This window comes from Rhinopithecus roxellana, chromosome 14 (genome assembly GCF_007565055.1).
Source record: "Rhinopithecus roxellana isolate Shanxi Qingling chromosome 14, ASM756505v1, whole genome shotgun sequence".
NCBI classification, from domain to species: Eukaryota; Metazoa; Chordata; class Mammalia; order Primates; family Cercopithecidae; genus Rhinopithecus; species Rhinopithecus roxellana.
This window is the reverse complement of record NC_044562.1, coordinates 58,011,401-58,037,809: the sequence shown is the minus strand read 5'-3', so window position 1 is coordinate 58,037,809 and position 26,409 is coordinate 58,011,401. Positions and strand designations below refer to the sequence as shown.

Here is a 26,409-nt window from a genome sequence, read left to right as displayed (position 1 = left end):
GCCCTTGGGGATTTCCACTTTTCCTGCCTTCCCCAGGCAGCTTTGGCTCCCTAAGAGTTTGGCTGAGAAGGGGCTGCAGCCTGCTCAAGCTGCTAGGGCTCTCAGAGGGTGCGTGTGTCCCTGTGCAGCTTTGAGTGTGTGACACATGTCAGAGGGTGCGTGTGTCCCTGTGCACCTTTGAGTGTGTGACACGTGTCGGAGGGTGTGCATGTCCCTGTGCACCTTTGTGTGTGTGACACATGTCAGAGGGTGCATGTGTCCCTGTGCACCTTTGTGTGTGTGACACGTATTGGAGGGCGTGTGTGTCCCTGTGCACCTTTGCATGTGTGACACGTGAGTGTGCATGTCCCTGTGTGGTGAGGATCTGCAGATTCTGTGTGTGCGCATTCCTGTGTGTCCTGGTGTCCTGTGTCCCTCCATGCATGTGTGGTGTGAGCACGTGTCCCTGTGTCTCCGTCTGCATGTGTCCCTCCGCGTGTCTGTGGTGTGAGCATGCGTGTCCCTGTGTCCCCGTTTATCCATGTGTGTCCCTCCACATGTGTGTGGCGTGAGTGCATGTCCATGTCTCCATCTATCTGCCTGTGTCCCTTTGCGTGTGTGTGGCATGAGCGTGTGTGTCCCCGAGTCTCCGTGTGCATCTCTCCACATGTGTGTGGTGTGAGCGTGCGTGAACCCATGTCTCCATCTGTGTGTGTCCCTCTGCATGTGTGTGGTGTGAACGTGAGGGTCCCCGTGTCTCCGTCTCTCTGTGTGTGTCCCTCCACATCTCTGTCCTTGTGTCTCCATCTCTCTGCATGTGTCCCTCCACGTGTGTGTGGCATGAGCATGCATATCCACATGTCTCTGTCCATATGTGTCCCTCTGTGTGTGTGGTGTGAGCGTGCATGTCCCTGTGTCTCCGTCTGTGTGTGTCCCTCTGCATGTGTGTGGCGTGAGCGTGCGTGTCCCTGTGTCTCTGTGTGTCCCTCCGCGTGTGTGTGGCATGAGCGTGTGTCCCCATGTCTCCGTCTGTGTGTGTCCCTCCGCGTGTGTGTAGCGTGAGTGTGCGTGTCCCCGTGTCTCCATCTGTGTGTGTCCCTCAGCGTGTGTGTGGTGTAAGCATGCGTGTCCCCGTGTCTCTGTGTGTGTCCCTCCGCATGTGTGGAGTGAGCATGCGGGTCCCCATATCTCCGTCTGTGTGTGTCCCTCCGTGTGTGTGTGGTGTGAGCGTGCGGGTCCCTGTGTGGTGGGGTCTGAACCCATCTGGATGTGAACTCTCCTGTCCTAGCTGCCTCCAGTGCAGGTGACCAAGGAGGATGGTGAAGTCTATCTCCTCCACCCTCAGGAGCAGGTCATGTGAGGAAGGTTGGGGGGCTGGGGACCCCTTCCTTCCTTCCTCCTTCTCTGCAGATTCCCAGCTGTGCTGCAGAAAGCCTGTCTGGGCAGGATCCTCACCGGGACAAAGCCCCTCCTCCCATTGCAGACTCTTTAGCCTCCACTGCCTCTCCATCCCTCCTCCCATTGCGGACTCCTCAGCCCTGCACTACCTCTCCATCCCTCCTCCCATTGCAGACTCTTCAGCCCTCCACTGCCTCTCCATCCCTCCTCCCATTGCGGACTCCTCAGCCCTGCACCGCCTCTCCGTCGGTCCTCCCATTGCGGACTCCTCAGCCCTCCACCACCTCTCCGTCCATCTTGGATTCTGGTTAAGCCATGGTGGACAGCTCTGTGTGGGCTTAGACACTGCACGGGAGCCTGCTTGTCCACTGACAATAGTCCCTAGGGGGAGGGTGTTGTAGCCCTGGGTCCTCAGCCCTGGAAGCTGAGCCTGCAGGACCTGCTCCGTGTTCTGGGCTCCCTGTGTCTGCAGATGCTCCCAGAAGCTGACCTCCTAAAGCTCCTTCTCAAAAACTTTGCCCCTCCCTGGTGGCACCTCAATCTTCATTTCTCCCCTTCAGCCAATGGCAGACAAAGTCAGGCCACAGAACACAGATCTGGTCCAAAATCTGCTTTTTCAGAAACTTTCTGGGTATAAAGTCCACAGCAGGGCTGGAGCTGTGCAGCTGGATCCTTTGCTGCAGGATGCGCCATGGAATCTTTTCGCCAGACACCCGTGGGGCGGGTGCTCACCAGAAACAAAACCGCCCTCGTGCTTGCCGGGCCATGAGGCCAGGGGTCTGCGTCGGCGGCCAGCAGCCTCTTCTGTAAAGGGCCAGTCGGTGAACGTCCTCCGCCTCCTCGGTGAGGTGCCCACGCTGTCGGCGGAGGGTGGCGGTGGCCGCAGACAATGGAGGATGACGCGGGCGAAGGCCAGGCTGAGCTCCTGTGACTCTGTTTATGGAAATAGGCAGTGACCCATCTGGCTGTGGTTTGAGTCCCCGGCTCTGCACGTCCCAACCCAGGAAGGGCTGCCTTGGACACTCTTCCCGGCCGCCCTGCGTGGGCTGTAGTGTTTATGGAGGTGCCGCAAGAATCTCTGGCCAAAGCCCGGCTCCCCCTTGGCTAGAAGAGGCAGCTGGAGCCCTGTGCGTGTCCCTGACAGCTCAGGCCCAGGAGTGGAGGAGGGAGAATGGCTGGACTTCCAGGGCAGAAGCAGCACCCCCCAAAGAGGTGGCCCATGAGGAGCACAGGGGCCTTTGGGGTGCGTCGTTCCTCTTGGAGCCAGCGGCCCCTGGTCCTGAGCAAGTGTCCTCTGAGCAGAGGCTCTGGCTCCTGCTGTGGGTGCACGTGACGTCCCGCCCGCTCCTATCCTGAGCAGAGCTGCTGCCCGTGGTGGCGCGGGGCCTCCTGTCACACCCTCTCTTCAAGAACCGAGTGTTATTGACAGACCTGGAAGCTTCGCAGTAGCGGACTTTGTTCTGGCAGGACCAAGCCCGGCTTTTCTAAGCAGAGCAGAGCATGGCCATGATTCCACTTCATGAGCTAAGGTTTCTTTCCACTGAGTGCTTTTCCCCACATCAGAGTTGAGCGGCCAGAATTCCAGATGGCGGCTGTGAAACTGCCATCCCAGAGGACACCCAGGAGGCCATACCGTGGGAGCACCAGCAGCGCCACCTGAGAGAGGTGCCGATTCAGATGGAGAAGACCTCGTGAGAACAGCCAGGGGCGGTCAGGATGAGGCTGTGCAATCTCTTGAGTTTCCCAGTAAAGCCAGGGACGCCTCTGCCGAGGCAGCTCGTGACTGAGTTTCCCAGTGAAGCCACTCAAAAACAGCCACAGCCCAGTCAGCAGGGGGGCAGGAGCCTCTCCCATCCTGGGCAGAGGGAAGGTGGGGCAGTTTACAGGGACCCAAAGCCAAGACTAAGCCCTTGTAAGGATTTGGGATGGCGGCCAGGCTGGTGGGGGCACCGTTTGAGCTCCTCCCTATGGGGCTTGCAGCCTTTTCTTCCTGGGGACACAGCTCCCAGGTACAACATTTGTGCTGGACTAGAGATCCTGAACCTGTCCCACAACCTGGTGATGGCCTCATTTTTAGGAAAACAAAATAAACCTGTAGTGAAGGGCATTGTGAGATCTGCACAGTGCAGCCCTGGTCTTTCTGGGAGGCTCCCGGTAAGAGGGATTCGAGGTCTGGAGAAAGTGCACATGGTCATGGCCTCCAGGGGTCTGGGCCGGGCAGGGGTCCCAGGAAGCTATAAATGCTTCCTTCGAGTGAAAATGTGGAAGCTGTCAATAAGGAGAGGAAAATAGTCTTATGCTGAGATAAAGATTAAAGCAAGAATGAAACTTCTATCTGGGAAGCTGTGAACACTATATTATTATTATAATGGTTCTGTTTTATTATTGTTGTCAATCTCCTACTGTATCCAATTTATAAATTAAAATTGATCATAGGTGTGTATGTATAGGGAAAACAGTGTCTACAGGGTTCGGTACTGTCTGCAGTTTCAGGCACCCACTGTGGGTCTCGGAACGCGTCCCCTGCAGGTAAGTGGGGGCTCCTTAGTGTCTACAGGGTTTGGTCCTGTCTGCAGGTTCAGGAGTCCACTGTGGGTCTCCGAGCGTGTCCCCTGCAGGTAAGCGGGGGCGCCTGTTTTGATATGTTGTGCCACAGTCAACCTTCCATTTCCCTGGGTTCCCCGTCCTTGGATTCAACCAGCCTCCGAGACAAAATATTCAGGAAAAAAAGCTAACAATACAATAATAAATAATAGAAGTAAAAAACAACATAGTGTAACCACCACGTGTGGAGCATTTACATTGTATTGGGCGATTTAAAGCAGAGGGCGTGCTTAGGTCATATGCAAACGCAACACCATTTCATAGGAAGGACCTGAGCACCTGTGGGTTTTGGTGTCCTCAGGGGGTCCTGGAACAAGTGTCCTGTGGATCTGAGGGATGACTGTATACAAAGAGTGTGTGGCACACAAGTTACAGAAAATAACAATCCGTGCAACGCCTTTGTGCTAAATTCCACGTGGCCATCGACTCTCTTAGGATGCTTCGGTTGGTTTTTGCCAAACTCTTGTGCCCTCGGCCAACCTGTGGTTTCGAGTGACCCAGGTCCTGACAAAATCAGATAGCCACTGGGAATCTCAGGCACGAGCTGTCCCGGCAGAGGCGTCGTTGGCTTCACTGGGAAACTGAGTCACGAGCTGCCCCGGCAGAGGCGTCGCTGGCTTCACTGGGAGCCTCAGGCACGAGCTGCCCCGGCAGAGGCGTCGCTGGCTTCACTGGGAACCTCAGGCACGAGCTGCCTCCCTTCCTGAAGTCACAATCCACACAGAGACAATCCACAGAGCAGGTCACGCCCTGGTCTGCAGCACCTGTGGGTTTCCAGCGGCCCGGGGGCCTCACCTTTGCCACTGGGGTGGGGAGAGGGGGGCGGTGCCTGCCCGCAGCATTTCTACCATACAGCGACAACAGGCGTAAGCAACCCCCAAAAATAGTTGTAAAAAATCATTAGGAAGTCTTGAGTTTAGGTAATTATTACCTTAATAGGTATTTAAGTACCTATTTTATTAAGTACCTATTAAGATTTATTTAAGTACAAATTTCTGTGATTTGTTCACAGTGGCTGTGTTTAATGACTGGCCTTCCACACCCTGGAACGTTTAGCAGTGGATCCCTTGAGTGGGCGGGACAGGGAAGACCCTCTGCTTCCCAGAGAGGGCGAGGAGCAGATTTACAGTGTCTTTCGTTCACACTTGCACAGGTGTTTGCTCCCGGGGCACCTATAGGTGAGGAGCTGTAGAGTGGAGATGCCCCACGCTAGGCCACCTGTTTCTATCCCACATGCAGGCCCACGTCCGTTAGATGTCCCAGCCCCCCGAGGGAAAGCTCTTGGGCTCACTTTTGGGCCACAGCTCTGAAGGGGAGAAGCTGCCCCGGAGGCCAGAGTAGGGTGGAAGCAGCCACTAGCATGGCACCCATGAGGGGCGATGCTCAGGACAGTGGCCCGAGACCCTGGGGTCTGCCTTCAGCACGTGGAAAGCCCCTCCACTGTCCACCCGGGTGGAGTCATGCAGGAAATGGGGCTCCGCGCCTTCCTGAGTGCCCACCTGACCCTGGAGTGGGTTGGATGGTAGCGCCAGTGCTCCTCTGTCCGGGTTCGGGGTTCTGCCCCCTCCCAGTGTGTCTCTGGGCAGGGTCATCAGGGCCACCCTGTGCCCTGGAGTTCAGAGCCTTCTGAGGCAGACCTGTCCCTCTTCATGGTCCAGCCCTCGTCCTGACTGTTCTCCTGGTCTGCAGAGATCTTCCTGTCCTCATGTCCACTGTCTGTCTGCAGTTGCTTGGAGAAGGTAGGCTCCATCCTCATGTGAACAGCAGACAGTGCGTGAGGGGAGAGCCCTGGGGACCCCACCCTGCTCTGCCCAGTCTCCCCACCAAGCACCCCTTGTTCTGCCTCTAGTTCTGCTGGGTTGGAGCTCCCTGGGTGGGAGTCTGGCCCGGGACTGGCCCTAGACAGCTTCAGGATAGGAGGCCTTCCTCCCTGGGGGCTGCAAGGGTCCCCAAAGGCAACGTCCAGGCTGGCAGGGTAGTGGGTGCTGGGGAGAGACCTGGGGAAGTGGCTAGGGCTGGGGGTGAGCCAGTGGTGGGGGCCAGGAAGCGATGTCAGGCTCGGGCTGGAGACATAGGTGGCAGCTGCTTCACCAAGGCAGGATGCTGCGGGGGAAGAGGGGGACCATCATTCCTAAAGAAACATCAGTTCGAGACCACAGTGAAACCTCGTCTCTATTAAAAATACAAAAAACTAGCCAGGCGAGGTGGCGGCGCCTGTAGTCCCAGCTACTCAGGAGGCTGAGGCAGGAGAATGGCGGGAACCCGGGAGGCGGAGCTTGCAGTGAGCCGAGATCGTGCCACTGCACTCCAGCCTGGGCCACAGAGCCAGACTCCGTCTCAAAAAAAAAAAAAAAGAAACAACGGCTAGATTTAGAAAATCTCCACCGGGAGGGAAGCCCTAAGCTCTGTACTTTGTATAAATAAACAGTGTTTGTGAAATCCAAGATACTGTACAACATCTTCTAAGCAGGAATTATTCCTGCATTTCATGGTGAGGGGTTCAGTGACTTTTGAGAGGTCACACAGCGGTCACCAGCAGCGCGACCTGGGCTGAGGGGACCTGGACCCCTCAGCACCTGGCCCAGACTCCCCTATCTGAGTGTGGGCTGCTCAGTGCCCTGGGCTGAGCCTCAGTTGCTGGCCCGGGAAGCCCCACCTTGCCCCCCAGCCTATGATGGGCCGGCTCCAGGCAGGCCCCGTGGGATTCTGTGGAGACCCCCTCCCTGTCCATCTCTATCAACCACCCCCTGCTCCTCCCAGAGCTTCCCCCTAGGAATCCAAATGGAATCCAAGCCCCAAACACCCTCTGCTTTCAGGGTCGTGCTCTCCAGCTGGAAGGGCCAGGGAAGGGCTCTGGGATTGGACAGACTGGGGACTCCTGAGGCAGGGTGTGAATGCCATCCTGGCACTCTAGACTGGGGACTCCCAAGGCAGGGCGTGAATGCCATCCGGTCACTCTTCATCTCTTTCCAGGGACCAGGGTCCCCATGGACTCTGGCTGGGCGCTGAGCCTGGTGTGGTGTGGCACTGCCAGGGCTGTCTCTCCCCTGGGGCTTTCCCACCGCCGGTCTTGCTCCGAGGGAGGCAGAGGCCAGGTGGACACCCCCTCGAGGACGGCAGCCAGCAACCCTTCTGCTGTTGCCTCGCCTGTGGCCGCATCAGGCTCTCCCCATCTCTCAAGCCTCCAGGCCTCGGCTCTGAGCTGCACAGAAGTGGGCAGAGGCTGTCACAGCGTGCACAGGGCAAGATGGTGCAGGGGCTGTGGGTGGCAGTGAGGACATGATTCTGGCCTCCCCATGTGGAGGAGGCTGGATGTGTGGAGGTAGGGAGGTCCTAGGTCTGAGTTGATTCAGGACCCCAGGGAGGGCATCCAACTGGGCTGCTTGGGGTGTCTCTTCCTGAGGGCCTGTCATGGAGCAGGAGCTGGGGTGGCTTTCACTCCATCCACTCTTGAGCCAAGACCCACAGGCGTCTGGCTGGGGCAGGGCCAGACCTGCAGATGTGCTGGCCTTGGCCACAGGCAGTGCCCTGACTCACCTTGAAGCCTGGCACCTCCCTTCCTCCATCTCTGAGGGGCAGCCTTCTCTGGTGGCGATGGCCTCTGCTCCTCCTTCTCTGGTGGCCACAGCCTCCTCTTCTCCTTCTCTGGTGGCCATGGCCTCCACTCCTCTTCTCTGGCAGCCATGGCCTCTGCTCCTCCTTCTCTGGTGGCCACGGCCTCCGCTCCTCCTTCTCTGGAGGCCATGGCATCCCCTTCCTTTTCTCTGGTAGTCATGGCCTCCACTCCTCTGTCTCTGAGGATCCAGCCGCATTCTCTGGTGGCAATGGCCTCTCCTTCTCTTTCTCTGGCGGCCATGGCCTCTGCTCCTCTTTCTCTGACTGTCATGGTCTCTGCTCCTCCTTCTTTGACTGCCACCGCCTCCACTCCTCCTTCTCTGGCTGCCACGGCCTCCGCTCCTCCTTCTCTGGTGGCCATGGTCTCTGCTCCTCCTTCTTTGGCTGCCACGGCCTCCGGTCCTCCTTCTCTGGCTGCCATGGTCTCTCTTCCTTCTTCTCTGGCGGCCATGGCCTCCGCTCCTCCTTCTCTGGCTGCCATGGCCTCTGCTCCTCCTTCTCTGGCTGCCATGGCCTCCGCTCCTCCTTCTCTGGCTGCCACGGCCTCCCCTCTTCCTTCTCTGGTGGCCACGGCCTCTCCTCCTCTTTCTCTGGTGGCCACGGCCTCTGCTCCTCCTCCTCTCGTGGCCATGGCCTCTGCTCCTCTTTCTCTGACTGTCATGGTCTCTGCTCCTCCTTCTCTGGCTGCCACAGCCTCCGCTCCTCCTTCTCTGGCTGCCACAGCCTCCGCTCCTCCTTCTCTGGCTGCCATGGTCTCTGCTGCTCCTTCTCTGGCTGCCATGGTCTCAGCTCCTCCTTCTCTGGCTGCCACGGCCTCCTCTCTTCCTTCTTTGGTGGCCATGACCTCTCCTCCTCTTTCTCTGGTGGCCACGGCCTCTGCTCCTCCTTCTCTGGCTGCCACGGCCTCCCCTCTTCCTTCTCTGGTGGCCACAGCCTCTGCTCCTCCTTCTCTGGTGGCCATGGCCTCTGTTCCTCCTTCTCTGGCTGCCATGGTCTCTCCTCCTCCTTCTCTGGCTGCCATGGTCTCTCTTCCTTCTTCTCTGGCAGCCATGGCCTCCGCTCCTCCTTCTCTGGCTGCCATGGCCTCTGCTCCTCCTTCTCTGGCTGCCACGGCCTCCCCTCTTCCTTCTCTGGTGGCCACAGCCTCTGCTCCTCCTTTTCTGGTGGCCATGGCCTCTGTTCCTCCTTCTCTGGCTGCCATGGTCTCTCCTCCTCCTTCTCTGGCTGCCATGGTCTCTCTTCCTTCTTCTCTGGCAGCCATGGCCTCCGCTCCTCCTTCTCTGGCTGCCATGGCCTCTGCTCCTCCTTCTCTGGCTGCCACGGCCTCCCCTCTTCCTTCTCTGGTGGCCACAGCCTCTGCTCCTCCTTCTCTGGTGGCCATGGCCTCTGCTCCTCCTTCTCTGGCTGCCATGGTCTCTCCTCCTCCTTCTCTGGCTGCCATGGTCTCTCCTCCTCCTTCTCTGGCTGCCATGGTCTCTCCTCCTCCTTCTCTGGCTGCCATGGTCTCTCCTCCTCCTTCTCTGACTGCCATGGTCTCTCCTCCTCCTTCTCTGGCTGCCACGGCCTCTGCTCCTCCTTCTCTGGCTGCCATGGTCTCTCCTCCTCCTTCTCTGGCTGCCATGGTCTCTCCTCCTCCTTTGGTGGCCATAGCCTCTACTCCTCCTTCTCTGGCTGCCATGACCTCTGCTCCTCCTTCTCTGGCTGCCACGGCCTCTGCTCCTTCTCTGGCTGCCATGGTCTCTCCTCCTCCTTTGGTGGCCACGGCCTCCCCTTTTCTTTCTCTGTCAGTCCCAGCCTCCACTCCTCTGTCTCTGAAGAGCCAGCCCCCTTCTCTGGCAGCCACGGCCTCCCCTCCTGCTTCTCTGGAGGCCACAGCCTCCAATCCCCTGTCTCTGAGGAGCTGGCCCCCTTCTTTGGCAATCTCCACTCCTCTTTCTCTGGTGGCCATGGCTTCCACCTCTCTTTCTCCGAGGAGCCGGACTCCCTCTCTGGCAGCCTCTGCTCCTCCATCTTTGCTCCTGAGGCCTGCAGAGCAAGGGGCAGACACCCAGGCTGAGTTGGTTGGAAAGAGCCCTCGCTCATGTCCTGTGGGCCCTGTGGACCCTGTGGGCAGCCCTCACCTCGCTGGCACCCCCACCTCAATCCTGTACCACCTGTACACAGAGCCCTGGACACCAGGCAACATGGAAAGGCTGGGGGCCACAGAGGTCCCATCCCTGGGTCCCTCTGACCCAACTCCCAGCCCTCAGGTCCAGCCATCCACCCCACCCTTCCAGGTCCCATCTTGGGATCAGTCCTAGCACCCCCAGTGAGCCAGGCAGAGACTGGGGCTGTCTTGGGGCTGCCCCAGACCCTCACCTCAGGCCTAACTCTGGAAAGTTTCCTCCCGAACTCGAGGGGTGGAATCGCGCCCACTCTTCTTCAGCCCCACCAGGCCCCGGGCAGGTCCCTGCCGGCTCCCAGGTGCACAGGCCCTGCTGCCCCTGGGCCCAGCCGGGGCCTCCTCTGGCCTCTCCATGAGCCCCTCCCAGCCTTGCTCCTGCTCATCCGAGGGTCTCCGCCCCTTCAGTCTTGGCTGTCACCACCATTCCTCCACCCCAACCCTCCTCCTGCTGTCGGCCTCAGCCCCAACGCCCACCTTGGGAGCCCCTTCGACCACCTGGCTCGCTGGTGTCTGAGCCTTGCATTTCCTCCAGGACAGCAGGCTGGGCTGTTGGCCGTGTGAGACATTGTGTGATTGGGTGCCACGGACCCTTAAGGTCAGCTCTGTGGGGCAGGGACAGGGCCTCTCCCTCAGGGTGGGGACCCCTGTGCTGGAAGGACTAGGACGTGGTGGCGGCTGGGATGCATCGGTGTGAGTTGGTGAGTGACCCGGAGTTGGGGCTGACCGCTCAGTCCCTGCAGAGCCAGCAGACATCAGGGAGGTAAGTGGCCCCGGTCTCAGGACATGGGTCAGGCGTCACTTACGTGTCTTTCCGGGCTGTGCTGGGCCCTGCGCAGGGTGGGACAGGGCTTGGTCTTCAGCTGCCGAGCTCCTCATTCCCATGGCAGGGAGTTCCTCTTCGGGGCTACACTGGGGGCCACAGGGCAGGCCTTGGGCCTCCCCTTGCTCCCCTGGTGGAGGCGCTTTAGGCCCCTCCTCATCCACGTGCTCTGAGGCTCTGCCCTTGTGCCCAAGGCCAGGCTCCACGTCCCTCCTGAAACACAAGCCAGGAGGTGAATGGAACAAAGTGGACTCTCGCCTGAGCAGAGGGAAGCCCCTGAGGCCCTGCTGGGGTGGAGACCCAGAACCTCAGCTCACCAGGCCCTTGGGCTGCAGGAGGGCAGAGCCCCTGGGTCCCTGCAGTGATGGGGGCAGGTGCGGGCTGCCCAGCTCAGTCCCCTCCATTCCCAAGCAGCAAGCCCCAGAGAGGGGAGGCAGGGCCTGTCCCAGGTTCCTTGGAGGTTTGCAGCTCCATTGACAGGGATTCGGCAATACGTGTGCTTAAATATAATCTAACGAGCTCTGTTTTTCAACCAGCAAATTGGGTGGATTTCTGCGTGGGTGGAGGCTGACACAGTCACACTCCTCTCTTCCACCCTATCCAGTGCTGTGTCCTGACCTTCCCTCCTGCCCCAACCTCGGCAGCCATAGTGCTCTCTGCCTCCCTCATGCCCCACACTGTTGCTGGAGGTCCAGGAGTTTATTTTTCAGCAGGTCGGCTACAAGGTGGCCTGCGGTGCTCTGCCAGGGACCCCGCCATCACCGCAAGCTCCGAGGCAGCTGTCCTCTGCAGGTGGGGCCGGCGCAGCTGGGGGACAAGTCTGGCTCCCTAGCATCCTCCCAGAGGAAGCGTCCAGGAGAGAAAGGGCCCAATGGTGGTCACAGCCCAAATCCCTACAGTGAACAGGGAGTGGGGGATAGGGGCATGGAAGGAATCTGACCCTCAGAGACAGAACCCCCCGGGCATCGGCTCAGGGACAGGGCGCCCCCGGGGGCAACCAATGTTCTGCCTAACACACATCAGAAAATGTGATCAAGGATGCAGGAGAGGCCACAGAGGTCAGTGCCCTGAGGACAGTCACAACCCCTTGCTCAGATTCAAGTCAAATCGCAGACCCAGAACCTACAGATTGAAGGAGAGGGAGAGCACAAGTCCAATGGAGAGGGAGAGCATGTATCCCACGGAGAGAAACACATATTCAACGGAGAGAGAGAACACATGTCCCATGGAGAGGGAGAACACACATCCCACAGAGAGAGAGAACACATGTCCCACGGAGAGGAAGAACACACATCCCATGGGGAGGAAGAACACACATCCCACAGAGAGAGAGAACACATGTCCCATGGAGAGGGAGAACACACATCCCACAGAGAGAGAGAACATATGTCCCATGGAGAGAGAGAACACACATCCCATGGGGAGGAAGAACACACATCCCACAGAGAGAGAGAACACATGTCCCATGGAGAGGGAGAACACACATCCCACAGAGAGAGAGAACATATGTCCCATGGAGAGAGAGAACACATATTCAACGGAGAGAGAGAACACACATCCCACAGAGAGAGAGAACACATGTCCCATGGAGAGGGAGAACACGCATCCCATGGAGAGAGAGAACACGCATCCCACAGAGAGGGAGAACACGCATCCCATGGAGAGGGAGAGCACATATCCCACAGAGAGAACACATGTTCCATGGAGAGGGAGAACATGCATCCCATGGGGAAGGAGAACACGCATCCCACCGAGAGAGAGAACACACATCCCATGAGAGGGACAGCACATGTCCCATGGAGAGGGGAGAACATGCATCCCACTGGAGAGAGAGAACATGTGGCCCATGGAGAGAGAGAACACTTGGCCCAGGGAGAGGAAGAACACATGGCCCATGGAGAGGGAGAACACGCATCCCATGGAGAGAGAACACACGGCCCACGGAGAGAGAGAACACACGGCCGACTGGAGAGAGATAACATGCATCCCATGGAGACAGAGAACACACGGCTCCCATGCGCTTCCCTCCCCTGCCATGAGCAGGGTTTGTGGGCCAGGGAACCCCGGCAGTGTCCTGAGGCAGCGTCCTGGCCCGTGTTCTCTGGGTGCCTGGACTGACACTGGACTTTCCTTCAGTTCTGGAAAGCAGCCGTGGCATGACTTCCTGAGTAGCTAGCCGGACTCTAGCTGAGGTTCCCAGGGCTGCAGGATAAGAGCTATTGTAGGAAAGGCCAAGTGAGCGCCCCTGGCCCGGTGGATCTCCTGCTAAGTCAGTGAATCAACAACAGCATCCCATCTCAGGGGAACACCAGGGATTAGCTCCCCCTTCAAAGCCTTGAGGGATGCAGGCACGGAGACCCCAACGAATCCCCATTCAACGTCCTAGGCTCACCCCTGCCTGAACTGGATCCAGCCACTGCCAATTTAACCAAGCGGGAGCCCAGTGCTAGCTGTCCTGCTGGGTGAGATGCCTTCACTGGGTCAGATGAACACGGTCTCACATTCGTGGCTTGAAGCCACTGCCTCAGCAAACACATCATTTTCTCTAACATCAGGGAAGGCTGTCAGAGGCAGCATACTGCACAAGGGACAGATCTCAGTGCACAGACACCAGCTTTCCCCATGCTGAGTTGGTTCTGTTCTGTCATGAGGGAGTCTAAAACATGTGGAGTATTTGCATGTTCTGCAGAGTATCACATTGGCCCACGATCTTGATAACTCTGTGTTTGTCGGACATGATAGTAAGCAGCAGGAAGTACTCTGGATGCATTGGAAATGGCCCCCTAGAAGGTGAGGAGATAAACCCCACATAGAGCCAGGGGCTGCCACATCAGTGCAGTTGCACCCCAGGGCTCCAGTGCTTGTTGGGATATTCCCTCTGGAGTAACCGATGCCGTGACTGTGCTGTCTGCTCCCCTACCCGAGAAAGGAACACAATGCTTGGTGAATCGATTTGGGCTTTGAAGGCAGCACAGGTCACACTTGGGCAGGCTTCTAGGAGCTACTTGTCAAACGCTGCCAGAGGCTAGTAGCTTTAAGTGGGCCCAGTGCTAGAAAGGAGCCTGCAGCAGCTCTAGGCTGCAGTAAAAGTAGCCTTGCAGTTTGGGCCCTATGACCTGGAAGATCTCACGGTGGACAGTGAAGCCACCAGGAGCCTCAGGCAAGTCCCACCTGGAGGGTCACAGAGCAGCTCCCTGAGGCTCTTGAGGAAGGCTGTGTGTGGCCAGTAGCCTAGCTGTATGGCCAGGGTTTGGAAGAGCAGGATTGAAAGATCTGGAAAAGAAAGCCTGGAGAAAAGAATGGACCTGTGGGACAGGGTGCAATGCATGCCAATAGAGGTACAATCTACCAAGTTAACATGATGGCTCAGCCAACAGGAGCCTGTCCTTGGCCACGCTAGTTCCTGAGCAATGGGCTTGCAAACAGAATATCCATGACAGAAAATGGGGGCTTTCCCCGGGGGAGAAGCAGGGGTTCCCTCTTACCAAAGTGTCTCCAGCTCCTTCTGCTGCCTGTCTGCCCTGCCTGTGGGACTGGCACTGAGCCCCTGGCACAGTGCTAAGCCTGGGAAACCCAGAGAAGACCAAACACCCATTGGATGGAAGTTGATGGCATCAGATCTCTTCCACCGGGAGAAGGTAAAACACATTTCATCCTGTCAGGGATTGACATAAAGTCCAGGTATGAGTTTTTCTTTCTCACCCTCAGGGCCTCTGCCAGCACCACTGAGGCCTCACAGAGTGGCAGACCAGCTGGCCAACATGGGAGCCTGTGTGTCACCATCGAGGCTTCTGGGGAGACCTCGGGGAGCGCTTACTCATGGTGGAAGGCAAAGCAGGAGCAGGTGCATCACATGGTGAGAGCAAACGAAAGGGCGGGCAGTGCCAGGTTCTTTTAAACAACCAGCCCTCCATGAGCTACCAGCACGAGAACCCACTCATTACCACAGGAGGCCACCAAGCCATTCATGAAGGATCTGGCCCCAAGACCCAAACACCTCCTACGAAGCCCACCTCCAATGCTGGAGATCATATTTCAACCTGAGATTTGGAGGGGACAAATATCCCAACCATATCAGGGGGCACTCATGTAAGTGGCAGAGGAAAGAGAAGAATTCTGGGTCCATCCCCAGGGATAACTGCAACAAGGTGGGTACAGTCAGAGGTTTTTATTAACTATCCTTGTATAAGATTTTCCAGGAGGATATGAAACCATGGAGCGCTGGTGAAGGTGTGGCTGCATTGCTGTAGGGAGCACCTGAGTGGCCTGGGGGATGGACTGGAATGGGTGCCGTGGTGCCCTACCAGATACCTTTCTCCACGCTGGTGCCTGCGTCCTACACCTGCTGGGAGTGTTTGCTGCTAAGTGCTCAGAATCAGAGCTGCTGACTTCTCCAGATCAATGCCTTTGGCCAATAGGGGCTTCCACATCCCCAAAGCCATGCCCCCATGTACTCCCATGTCTGATGGGCGTACAAATTGCTGCCTTTTCATCAAGGCAAGTTCACCTCTGTGGCCCAATTTGTGCTCCAGACATTTTCCATGGGGGCAGCCTCTCAAGAACTTCCTCAATCAACCACTTACATCTCCAACTCTACTTTTAAGAAATACGAGCTAAGATACCCTGACAATTTTGACATCCTTATTTTTTCAACTAAGTTGGCAGTTAACCAATATCTCTACTCTCCCCACAAAGCAAAAGGATGACTTAGAGGACTTTCACTCCAATATCCTACTTGCTATTTAGATTTTTGAGATGTGTCATATTTTTAGTTTTGTTCTAATATTCTCCATATTAGCCATTATCATTAGGTCTTTTTATACAATCCACAGTTTAATTATTGTGTTACATTTTTGCTAGTTTATTTGAAAATCACTGTTTTTGCACTTCAGCTCTTCCTCCTAGACTTGATGTACATATTTCTGGAAATCAGCCTTAAGTTGTTTTATACAAGTGCTACTAGTGGTCAACTCTCTAACCCTTTGCTTGCCTGAAACAACCTGACTACGAGAGAGTTTAGCTGGGTATAGAATTAGAGTCTGCCAGTTAAGAAGACATTGCATTGTCTTCTACCTTACCCTTAGGATGTCTACTTTATTATAATTGTTCCTTTCAACAGAATATTCTTTCCTCTCTAGTTGCTTTTAGACTTTTCTAAGGTAAGTCTAGGTATAGATTTAGTGTTGTGGGAAGTCAGGGACCCTGAACAGAGGGACTGGCTGGAGCCGCAGCAGAGGAACATAAATTGTGAAGATTTCATTTTAATACGGACATTTATCAGTTCCCAAATAATACTTTTATAATTTCTTATGCCTATCTTTACTTTAATCTCTTAATCCTGTTATCTTCATAAGCTGAGGATGTATGTCAGCTCAGGACCACTGTGATAATTGTGTTAACTGTACAAATTGATTGTAAAACATGTGTGTTTGAACAATATGAAATCAGTGCACCTTGAAAAAGAACAGAATAACAGTGATTTTTATGGAAGGAGGGAAGGCAACCATAAGGTCTGATGCCTGCAGGGTTGGGCAAGACGAGCCACATTTTTCTTCTTGCAGAGAGCCTATCACCAGATGTGCAAGTAGAAGAGATATTGCTAAATTCTTTTCCTAGCAAGGAATACTAATATTAAGACCCTGGGAAAGGAATGCATTCCTGGGGGAAGGTCTATAAATAAATGGCCACTCTGGGAATGTCTGTCTCATGCAGTTGAGATAAGCACTGAGATATGCCCTGGTCTCCTGCAGTACCCTGAGGCTTACCAGGGTGGGGAAAAACTCCACCTTGGTAAATTTGTGGTCAGACTGTTTCTCTGCTCTCAAACCCTATTTTTTGTTGTTTAAGATGTTTATCAAGACAATATGTGCACTGCTGAACATAGACCCTTATCAGTAGTTCTGCTTTTGCCCTTTGCCCTGTGATCTTTTTTGGACCCTGGTCAGTGGTTCTGCTTTTGCCCTTTGCCTTGCGATCTTTGTTAGACCCTTAGTAGTAGTTCTGCTTTTTGCCCTTTGAAGCATGTGATCTTTGTACCTACTCCCTGTTCTTACACCCCTTCCCCTTTTGAAACCCTTAATAAAAACTTGCTGGTTTGAGACTCAGGCGGTCATCACGGTCCTACTGATACGTGATGTCACCTCCGGTGGCCCAGCTGTAAAATTCCTCTCTTTGCACTGTCTCTCTTTATTTCTCAGCCAGCCAACACTTATGGAAAATAGAAAGAACCTATGTTGAAATATTGGAGGTGGGTTCCCCCAGTAATTTAGGTTTGTTTATCTGGCTTTAACCTTGCTGGGGACTCATGCCTTTCATTGGTTTTGGAAAATTCTCACTTATTATTTCCTTGAGTTTTGTTTTCCCCTCGTGATCTCTGTTCTCCCTTTTTGCCAGTCCTGTTGGAAATTTCTAACTTCTTTTGGAAGGTCACTCAGACCTTTTGATTCTATTCTCCACGCCCTCTTTGAAAACCGTTCTTTCACATCTTTTTATCTTCCAGTAAAATACGTGCAGAAGCTTTCCCAAGATCCATCTTCTAATCCGAGAAATATCTATTCTCTTATTTCTAAATGCTGTGTAACACAGTGAATGCAATTAAAATATCAATGACTATGTTTTCATTTCTACAGATTCTTTTTTGTGTGTGTGTGAGACAGAGTATCGCTGTGTCACCCAGACTGGAGTACAGTGGTGTGATCTCAGCTCACTGTAACCTCCACCTCCCAGGTTCAAGTGATTCTCGTACCACAAAGTCATGCGCCACCAAGCCTGACTAATTTTTGTATTTTCAACAGAGATGGGGTTTCACCATGTTGGCCAGGCTGATCTTGAACTCCTGGCCTCAAGTGATCCAGCTGCCTTGGCCTCCAAAAGTGCTGAGATTATAGGCGAGATACAGATTATTTTTCTCCTCAAATTTACCCTAAGTATGTCTCATTCCTTTTTCTGTTCTCAGTCCTACATTTCATGTCTTTAAATTTTGTAACTGATTTTTATAGATTCTCTGAAACTCACAGGGGCTGACCTTCTCTTTACTTTGTCTGAGGGCCCCCCATGCACGACAAATTGTTTCCTCATTTTCAAAATGACTTTGTGGGTGGGGAGCCAGGTGACCCTCTGTTAGGTGAGGATGTAACAGTCTTGAGAGGCTTCATATTTTCCTCCACCCTGTGCCTCCCGCTGCCACGGGGGAGCTTGTTCTGTTCACATCAGTTACATGGTTCAGAGGATCATGGGCCCTGCACATTCTCTAAATTCAAACCTGCACGACAGCAGAGTCATTCGCACAGCTTCTCAGGGGAACATTGTTTTTCTCCCAAAGATGCATCAGAGGCGCCGTGGGTAGTGACGCCCTGCACCTGAGAGCTCACGGTGGCACTGCATGCAGAGGTCTTGGGGCCGTCCCTGCTTGTGCGACCCTGGCTCCCTCTCCTTTCCGAACGCCATCTTTAAATCATACATTCTTTACTATTAAGACTGGTTTTCTCCTTCCTGCAGACCAGGATAGCTCCGGTGTGACCTCAGTACTGGTTTAGAGGTGCCCTGGGGGACACTCCTTACATTCCCACCAGCTCAGTGATGCCTCTGAGGGACACTGCCTATGCATCCTCCTGACTCCGCGGGCATGGTGGCATGCAGCCCCTCAGGTTATACCCCTGCCTTGTGACCAGAAGAGGCCACCCCTACACTTGCCCTCAAGCGTTAATGCATTCTTGCTGGAAATCCACACATGTACCTCTCAGTCACATTCTGTCCAGCCACGCAGGCCCCGAGCTCCCGAAAGACCCAGACCTGCTTCTTTGGTCCCCTTTGGGTCTCTGGCACTTGGTGGGTGCACACACATATATTCAGCGAGACAGGGTCTGAGCCAACCCGCAGGGGCTGCTGAATGTGCCCACCTCAGGGCCAAGGGCCACCTGGCTCTCTCCAGAGGGCAGAGTCAGGTGGTCACGTACCTGTACTTCTTGGCAGGACTCTGTCTGTGGCAGACGGGCTCGTTGTCCTGGAGAAGAGAGAGGCTCTGGCTGTGTCCTCCCCAGCAGACTGTGGCAGAGTCTGTCTTGAGAGTCTCTCCCTCCACTCCTGGACAAGGCAGCTTCTCCTTTGGAACAGCTACATCTGTCATGGTTCTCATATCCCCATTGTCAGGCCCAGGTGCCTCTGGCTCCTGCCTGCAGTAAAAGAGAGCTGAAACTCTGGCTGAGAGGGGCCCACCATCCCGCCCCTCACAGGCCTCAGGGACCTGGTATGCATCAGTCACACAGGCATGCTTGGAGGTCCCTGAAGCCTTGGCAAGGCTACAAGCAGCCCCCAGCCACAGACACCCCCTCGCCTGAGCATCTGTCTCTGGGGAAATGGGGGGTCTTTGTCAGAAAGGAGGAGGAGAAGGGACCAGTGGGTGGCCTGGAGGCCTGGGGCCTGGCCTAGGGTCACAGCTCCCTCATGGACTTATGTGGTCTGCCCTCCCCGGGCACCTCTGCAGCATCCCTGAGCAGGTCTGCAGGGACAACCCAGGAGGAGGATATCACCTCCCCACAACCCCCCAGCGCCAACGCCCCCAGGGCCCTCTCCCCTCCAGGCAGTCAGCATTGACTACTGCTTATTTTGTGGAGGGGAGTTAGACGTGGGTGCTGCAGAGACAACAGGCTGCTTGACTAAGATCCCATCCCTCTCTCCCTGGACACATGTCCTCAGAGACCACGGCCCCAGGGAGTGTGTGGCCACAGGGACCAGGTGCCAGGCCGAACCACATGGGTCCTAGGGGAGGCCTCAGCCCATCGCCCTGACCTGCAAAGCCAGGCCTGACCCCAGCCTTGCCCTGTGGGGAGGAGGCCCAGGGCAGAGCCCATCGCCACAGATGTGGCCCTCGGGACCCACAGCATCCATCCCCTTCTTGGCAAAATCGCCCACCCGATTAAAGCTGACTGCGGTGGCTGTGCCTCCTCCAGGCTCCTCGAACACTCACCACCCACGAGACCAGACAGGGACGCACCTATCTCCAGTTTCCTGACAGCGATACAGCAGTAGGTACGGGGTCTCAGACCTGAGAGAGGAGTGGGGACAGGACCCATCGCACCTGAGTGGAGTCCTGCCCGCCAGGCACGCGGCCGCATCTGTCCCACACAGGAGCAAAACCAGGCAGGTTCAGCAAGTTCGGCTTCCTGGGTCTCTGGCCAGACTCACCGTTTCCTGGTTGGTCCTCCTATTCCTGAGCCCCACTGTGGGGGCATCACACCTCCCCTCCTTGGACGGTGGCAGACGACACACAGGGGGATGATCCCCACTCTCGCCCCTGCCCGTGGGGCCCTTGCCACACAGATAAGAGGGAGCAGAGGGCACAGACCTTCCTCCCACAGGGGTGTGGTGTGAGCTCGGGGTGGGGGTACAGCCCTGTGAGGGGCCTGGGTCCAGGCCATGGGTCAAACCTGACCCCACGACAGTAGCCCTCTCAGGGAAGGGTGCCCCGCCTGTCCTACTCCCTCCCCGGGTGAAAGGTGAGCTGCCCTCAGCGAGTGCCGCCTCCACAACCAGGGCCCTGGGGTCATCACGCAGGACGGGGTTCCACCCTGCCCCAGGAGGGCCCAGCAGCCTACCTGAACGTGTGGTGCAGAGGGAATTCCTGTCCCACCTAGAGCGGGAAGGTGGGGTCTTGAGGATGCTCCCCTGCCACCCATCACCACGCCCTCCCACCTCAGCCTGGCCCTCGGTGGGGTCACCCTGAGAGTCGCCGCCCTCCACTCGGACATGCCCTTCACTGGCCCGACCACCTTTACCTGCCCACTGTAATGTTCACTGGGTCCCTGGTGGCCACACTGCCCTCCTGCCCACAGTGGCCTGCAGCAGCCCTCCCAGGCTGCCCTCCCCAGGGCCCCCACCCTCTCCGGCTTCCTTCCCCCCTCCCACCCTCCTGCTGTCTCAGCCTCCTCCCGCCTCACCCACCCCTGCACCCGCATCTCCACTCCCCATTCTGCTCCCATTCAGCTTCACTGTGTCCAACAGCCCTCACCCATGTTCTTGTCTCTGCAATAGCTTTTTTTGTGCTGTTAAAATTCTACTTTCTTATTATACTTTCTTTTTAAACAAAGGCACACATTACTTTCAGAAATTAAGAAACCATAACATTTTGCTAAAGAAGTTAAACCTGAGGGGAGAAAAAGGTTCCCAGAACTTCCGATAACAATGGTGAAGCGACATTAAGCACCAGCTCAGGGGTCCCTTTATTTCCTTATTACAGACAGCACACAGGAGGCCCCAGAGAACCGCTGGCTCCGTAAACATGCCCAACGGCGGCCGACCCCAGGGCGCAGAACGGGCGGGACTCACACAGTGCACCTGCTGGTCATTGAAGCGGAACCACTCCGCCCTGCCGGGGGGCTGGGCCAGAGCTGTGTAGTGGCCCCCACTGCAGTCTCCCGAGTGGCAGCACATGGCGTAGAGGTGGTAGACTCTCTCCTCCTGCAGGGCGATTGGGGCTTCAGAGGGTGGGTGTTCGTGGGCGGGCGTGTGTGGGACTGAGTTCCAGGGCAATGGCGGAGGGCCTGCTAGCTGTGACTGTGCTCTGGGGGCGGGAGTATGGACCCCACCTTGCCACCCCTCAGTGTCACAGCTGCAGGCCAGCCTCGGGGCCCAGAGCTCAGCTTCCAAGAGCAACGGGGCTGTACAGGACCAGTGTCTGCCTCCCAGCGGGGGTGGGCTGGGGCACAGCTCCCTCCACCACTCCCTAGCTCTGAAAACCTAAAGCTCTGGGTTTTCCCTGGAAAGTGCCATCCCACACCTGGCTTCCCGTCCCCTTTGGAGGCCATGGGAATCCCCGGCCCCCATCTGAGAATGAAGCACTTCCTGGCTTGCTTACACAGCCACTCTGGGGAAAGCCCAAGCATTGCGCCTCAGCCTGCATTGGCTCTGGGTCAGCTTGGAAGGAACTGAGCATCTCAAGGGGCTCATGGAGAGGAGATCCTCCATGAAGGCCTGTCCTGAAAGCCCAGCACGCAGGCTGCCCTGCCAGCGGGCAGCTGCCCTGCACACCTCCTGCCCCCAGCTGCCGGGGCCCCCTCCCAAGCCCTTTGGACCCCATCACTGCCCTGCCTTCCATCACGCAATGTGGGCAGCTCTTCTTAATCACACCGGCAGACAGGTTTCCCATAGCCAGGGTGGCCTCCGCCCCGCCAGCACCAGCCCACCCTGCCTGTCCTGTGGTTGTTCCTGTCATGAAGGGACAGGCAGGCAGGACACGCTGGCCGGAAATGTGACTGTCCCTGCAGGCTGCGGGCATGATTCCCCACACTGCGGCTCCCCCTCTCCAAGGCTGGGCACTCACCGGGTTGAGGGTGAGTGTGCCACTGTGGGAAGCTTTACACTTAGGCAATGTCAGTTCTCTGGGGCTGGTGTGCAGTTTTAGCACCTGGGCAATGTTGATAGGCTTCTGAATTTTGTGAAACCTCCCGTTTTCAAATGTCAGCTCCCTGACTTGCAGAATCAGGACCTTTGGGAGCCGCAGGAAGCGTGTCTCCTAAGGAAGGAGAGAGGTGGGGGCAGGGAGTTGCACACCCCACTGGCTCTGGAAGAGCCTTCCAGCCACCTGCCCCAGCTGCCTCCCACATTTCCTCCGTCAAGGTTCCTCTGCACTGTTCTGTTTTAAAAAGCACAGAGAATATCACAAAACATGACCATCTACCTCCCAGTTCTATGGTGCCTGCTCTAAGCGGGCAGTCTTGAAGCCCAGGGCCCTGGGAAGGCGGCCGGAAGCCCGTGCCTGTGTATCCAGGGAAAGCCTTGCCTGCAGCACAACCCTGCCTTGAGCCTCTAGTGGGAAGGCCAAGCTGATAAGACTAGGAGTGAGCAAGGACCAGGGGGCAGCTTCCAGGTCATTGTCAAGCTCCATGGACATGAGTGGGCACTTGGCACCCGCTGAAGACTCCTGTCTGTGCTCTAAGGGAAAAGAATGTCTTTTGGGAAAGTTTGACAATTGGAACCAACCCGCCTCCAGAAGACCAGGACAAAAGCCAGACACCATACCCACCTCCAGAAGACCAGGACAGAAGCTGGACACCACAGACCCCCCCATTTACTGGAAGGATCAAGACTTAGCACCTGTGTGGAAAACAGTCTGCACCAAAGGAGGTTCTACAGGGTGAAAAGAATCTAAACAAAGATTGCAGGAAGAAAGAGCAACCAAAACAGTAATGAGCAAATAAAGATAAGTGCTAGCAAGGAATAGAAATGCCTCGCACATGTGAAATAAATAGACAATTAGAGCCCACAATAAGGACATGCAATGCCATGGAAATGAAGAGAGGTGAATACAAAGTTCCTGCACTGTTGGAGAAGTGGCAAAAGAACCAGCCAACATCAGCCCAAGGAGCTGAAACAGCAGGACAAAAACATGCAGGTCGACACAACACAAACATGCAGGTCGACACAACACAAACATGCAGGTCGACACAACACAAACATGCAGGTTGACACAGATGGGTATGGTGTCCAGCTTTTGTCCTGGTCTTCTGGATAATGAAATAATCCAAACCATTCTTTGACATGGAGGATGCCAGGAAAGGAGAGAAGCTCACAAGGCAGGCGGGGCACACAGAAGGTGCTTCGTGAGACGGCAGATTTAACACAGGCATAAGGAAGGTAGAAGTCACATTGCTAACTCAGTGACAAACATGGTCAGAGGTCATTTTGAAAGTCAAGGGCATGCAGTTTAGAGGAAGCATACACTAGAATCCAATCCACTAGAATCCAGAAAGCTCAAAAGTGACAGGGTAGAAAAAGACAGACCAGGGAAACCACAACCAAAAGCAGGCCGCGGCAGGTCTGCTAAGATCAGACTAAGAAGATTTTAAGGCAAAAGCTTAGACAAAAGTAGGCATTTCAAAATATTAAATAGGTCAATTTCCCAGGAAGACAATTCTAAATGTCTATCCACCCAATAACATAGCTTCAAAAATGTGCACAGCAAAAATGGACAGAGCCACAAGGACCTCTGTGCTGATCCACAGTTCTACTGGGAGGACTTCGCGTAACTTTCTGCATAACCGAAAGAACAACAGAGCGAAATAAATCCATAAGGTGATGGCCCGCACTGAGAAAGCTCGCCCCAGAGGACGCAGAGGACGGCGCACCCCAAGGCGGCAGGAGTTTTCCTTTGCACGTGAAACGGTTATGAAAGCTGACCGTAGCCATGTGCGCGTCTCTCACAGGTCTCGACAAGTTTTTAAAAAATGGCCGTCGGTCATAGTTTTTTTCTGAGTACGATTTTTTGACATTTGTACCCAAAGAGTCCAGAATTATTTTTTCTGGCACACTGTCAGATACCTACACCAAAAAGATAATTAGAAGATTCCCACATGTTTGGAAAGAAGCAACTATATTTCTAAATAACCCACAAGTCAAAGATAACATCTAATAGAAATATTTTGAAGTGAACAGTTATGAAAATCTTATAAATCAAACCCTGAGGGAAGCCGCTAAAGCCATGATGAGAAGAAATAAGAGGCTTGAATAGTAGCAGGACATATATATATATACGGGCATCCTTCCATACACACACAGGTACATAGTTGTTTATCAGAAAGTTGAATCTGGCACTGTCAGCAAAACTTTCCCATGAAGACAACAGAAAACCCCGAGACCCAGGAGGCCTCCTTTGCAAAGTTTAGCAATAACTAAACGAAGAAATGACTCTAATTTTATACATATTATTTCAGAAAATAGAAAAGGGATATTCCCCAAGTCATTTTCTCAGGCTGGGATATGCACTTGGAAAAGCCATTCTTGTTTTATCCTCCATCCCACAGACACACGGATCCTTTAGATTTTCTGCTCTATGAGTCTGTCTCCTAACCCGGGTCCTGATGCTCTCTCTTTTCCTCCTTCTCTCCCTCCTCTCCTGCCTTCGTTCCCCACTCTCTGTCCTTTTCCCCTCACTTCCCTTTTTCCTCCTTCTCTGTCTCTGTTCCTCCTTCCCTTCCTTCTTCCTCTTTCCCTCCACTTTCCTCCCTTCTTGTCTCTTTCCCTCCTGCCTCTTTTTCTCCCTTCGTCCTTCCATCCTTCCCTCCCTCTCTCTTACCTCCTTCTCTACCCTCTTTTCCTCTCCAGTCCACAAATACTTAAGAAGCCCTGTTACCCTGTCTTAAGTTCTGTGCACCTGCTGACCCCTGCCCCTGGGAAGCTCTTTTGAGCCAGAGGTACAACAGTGTCTGCATTGTCCCCAGAGGTTCCCACCCTTCTGCTGCCCTGCTCCCACACCACAGTGAGGGAAGCAGCCCAGACCGGGCCCTACCTCCGAGGCGGGGGTCTTGGCATGACAAGGCTCACAGAAGAACCGATTGTCTTCATCATCAAAATTCTGGATTAGAGAGAAACTCAGCATCTCGGTGTCCTACAGAAGAAGAAATGAAGAGGCTAAGAGTCTCTGGGGAATCTGCCATAGCACAGGTGGACACTCAGTCCCCAGACCCTTTCCCACCTCTTCTTTTCCACTGCCACAGGTGGACACTCAGTCCCCAGACCCTTTCCTACCTCTTCTTTTCCACTGCCACAGGTGGACACTCAGTCCCCAGACCCTTTCCCGCCTCTTCTTTTCCACTGCCACAGGTGGACACTCAGTCCCCAGACCCTTTCCCACCTCTTCTTTTCCACTGCCACAGGTGGACACTCAGTCCCCAGACCCTTTCCTACCTCTTCTTTTCCACTTGCCTATGTCTTGCTCTAAGGTGGATTTCAGGCCACAGCCAAGGCAGGGACTTGGCAGGACCTGCCTTCCTCTTAGGCTGGTGGATGCTGGGAGGTCAACGACACTGGGCTTGGCTCAGTGGGGGCCTCCCCAGTTCTGTCTGGAGCCCCCTCCCCAGCGTTGGGTGGATCCCGGGACCCTGCCCTGCTCATCAAATGCCTGCAACTGCATGCAGGTCTGTGCAGATCCAGAATCCAAAGTGTGGGGCTGGAACAAGGATGCCTCTGCTGTGCTGGAGGTGAGACCTGCGGCTGTGTCCGAGGTTCAGTCACCCACACCCTGAGCCACCTCCCACTGGCATTTGGTCAGTGTTTCAAAGACTGTTCCAGCGTTCTGGGACTGAGAAGAACCGTTTGAGCGTTCTGGGACTGAGAAGAACCGTTTGAGCGTTCTGGGACTGAGAAGAAACCTGCTCAGCAGGGGGAAGGGAGGGCCTCAGCCCGGGCAGGGCCTGGGAGGTGGGGTCACCAGACCCCTGTGGGCGGCAAGCCACCCAGGTGCCGAGGCAAGGGCTGGAGGGCACAAGCTGTTCCAGTGTCATAAAATATATAAAATAAGAATAGTCATACTAGATATAGATAATAGATATGATTATACATGAATATCATTAATCATTAGTTTGCAGCAATTACTCTTTACTCCAATATTATAGTAATCTTTGCTCACAATTATAACCTAGGAAAAACCAGGTCATACAGAGATAGGAGCTGAGGGGACATAGTGAGAAGTGACCAGAAGACAGGAGTGCGAGCCTTCTGTTGTGACTGGGCAGGGCCACCAGAGTGCTCCTTGGTCTAACGGTAATGCCAGTGTCTCGGAAGACATCCGTTGCCAAGTGGACTGTGGTCTACGGTAGCGTCAGGGTCAAGGGAAAACACCTGCTGCTTAGCAGACCGGGAAAGGGAGTCTCCCTTTCCCCGGAGGAGTTTAGAGAAGACTCTACTCCTACACCTCTTGTGGAGGACCTGACATCAGTCAGGCCCACCTGCAGTTATCCGGAGGCCTAAACGTCTCCCTGTGACTCTGTGCTTCAGTGGTCATGCTCCTAGACCACCTTCATGTTCCATCCTGTACACCCGGCTCTGCCGTTGAGAT

General features: G+C 55.1%; 2 protein-coding genes across 12 annotated transcripts in view; both read right to left on the bottom strand.

The window, feature by feature from the left end:
• Positions 1 to 4,902: 4,902 nt before the first annotated feature.
• Positions 4,903 to 26,409, bottom strand: part of LOC104658961 — a 32,620-nt gene continuing 11,113 nt past the window's right edge. For 6 of the 11 annotated variants that reach the window (XM_030916507.1, XM_030916509.1, XM_030916506.1 and 3 more), the window contains 9 exons: positions 24,862 to 24,960; positions 21,898 to 22,089; positions 20,904 to 21,052; positions 20,174 to 20,208; positions 19,546 to 19,693; positions 18,536 to 18,751; positions 10,564 to 10,793; positions 10,235 to 10,306; positions 4,903 to 6,084 (listed from right to left, as the gene is read on the bottom strand). In XM_030916507.1, the coding sequence (XP_030772367.1) occupies positions 5,573 to 6,084; positions 10,235 to 10,306; positions 10,564 to 10,793; positions 18,536 to 18,751; positions 19,546 to 19,693; positions 20,174 to 20,208; positions 20,904 to 21,052; positions 21,898 to 22,089; positions 24,862 to 24,960 (1,653 nt within the window). In that variant the 3' untranslated portion in view covers positions 4,903 to 5,572. The remainder of the gene's footprint in view (positions 6,085 to 10,234; positions 10,307 to 10,563; positions 10,794 to 18,535; positions 18,752 to 19,545; positions 19,694 to 20,173; positions 20,209 to 20,903; positions 21,053 to 21,897; positions 22,090 to 24,861; positions 24,961 to 26,409) is intronic. The other 5 variants (XM_030916499.1, XM_030916503.1, XM_030916504.1 and 2 more) reach the window with 5 other exon arrangements.
• Positions 6,280 to 8,374, bottom strand: LOC115893219 (skin secretory protein xP2-like). The gene is made up of 2 exons (XM_030916511.1): positions 7,519 to 8,374; positions 6,280 to 7,183 (listed from the first exon to the last, which is right to left on the bottom strand). The coding sequence occupies exons 1-2, from the start codon at positions 8,345 to 8,347 to the stop codon at positions 7,158 to 7,160; spliced, it is 855 nt and encodes a 284-aa protein (XP_030772371.1). The 5' UTR covers positions 8,348 to 8,374; the 3' UTR covers positions 6,280 to 7,157.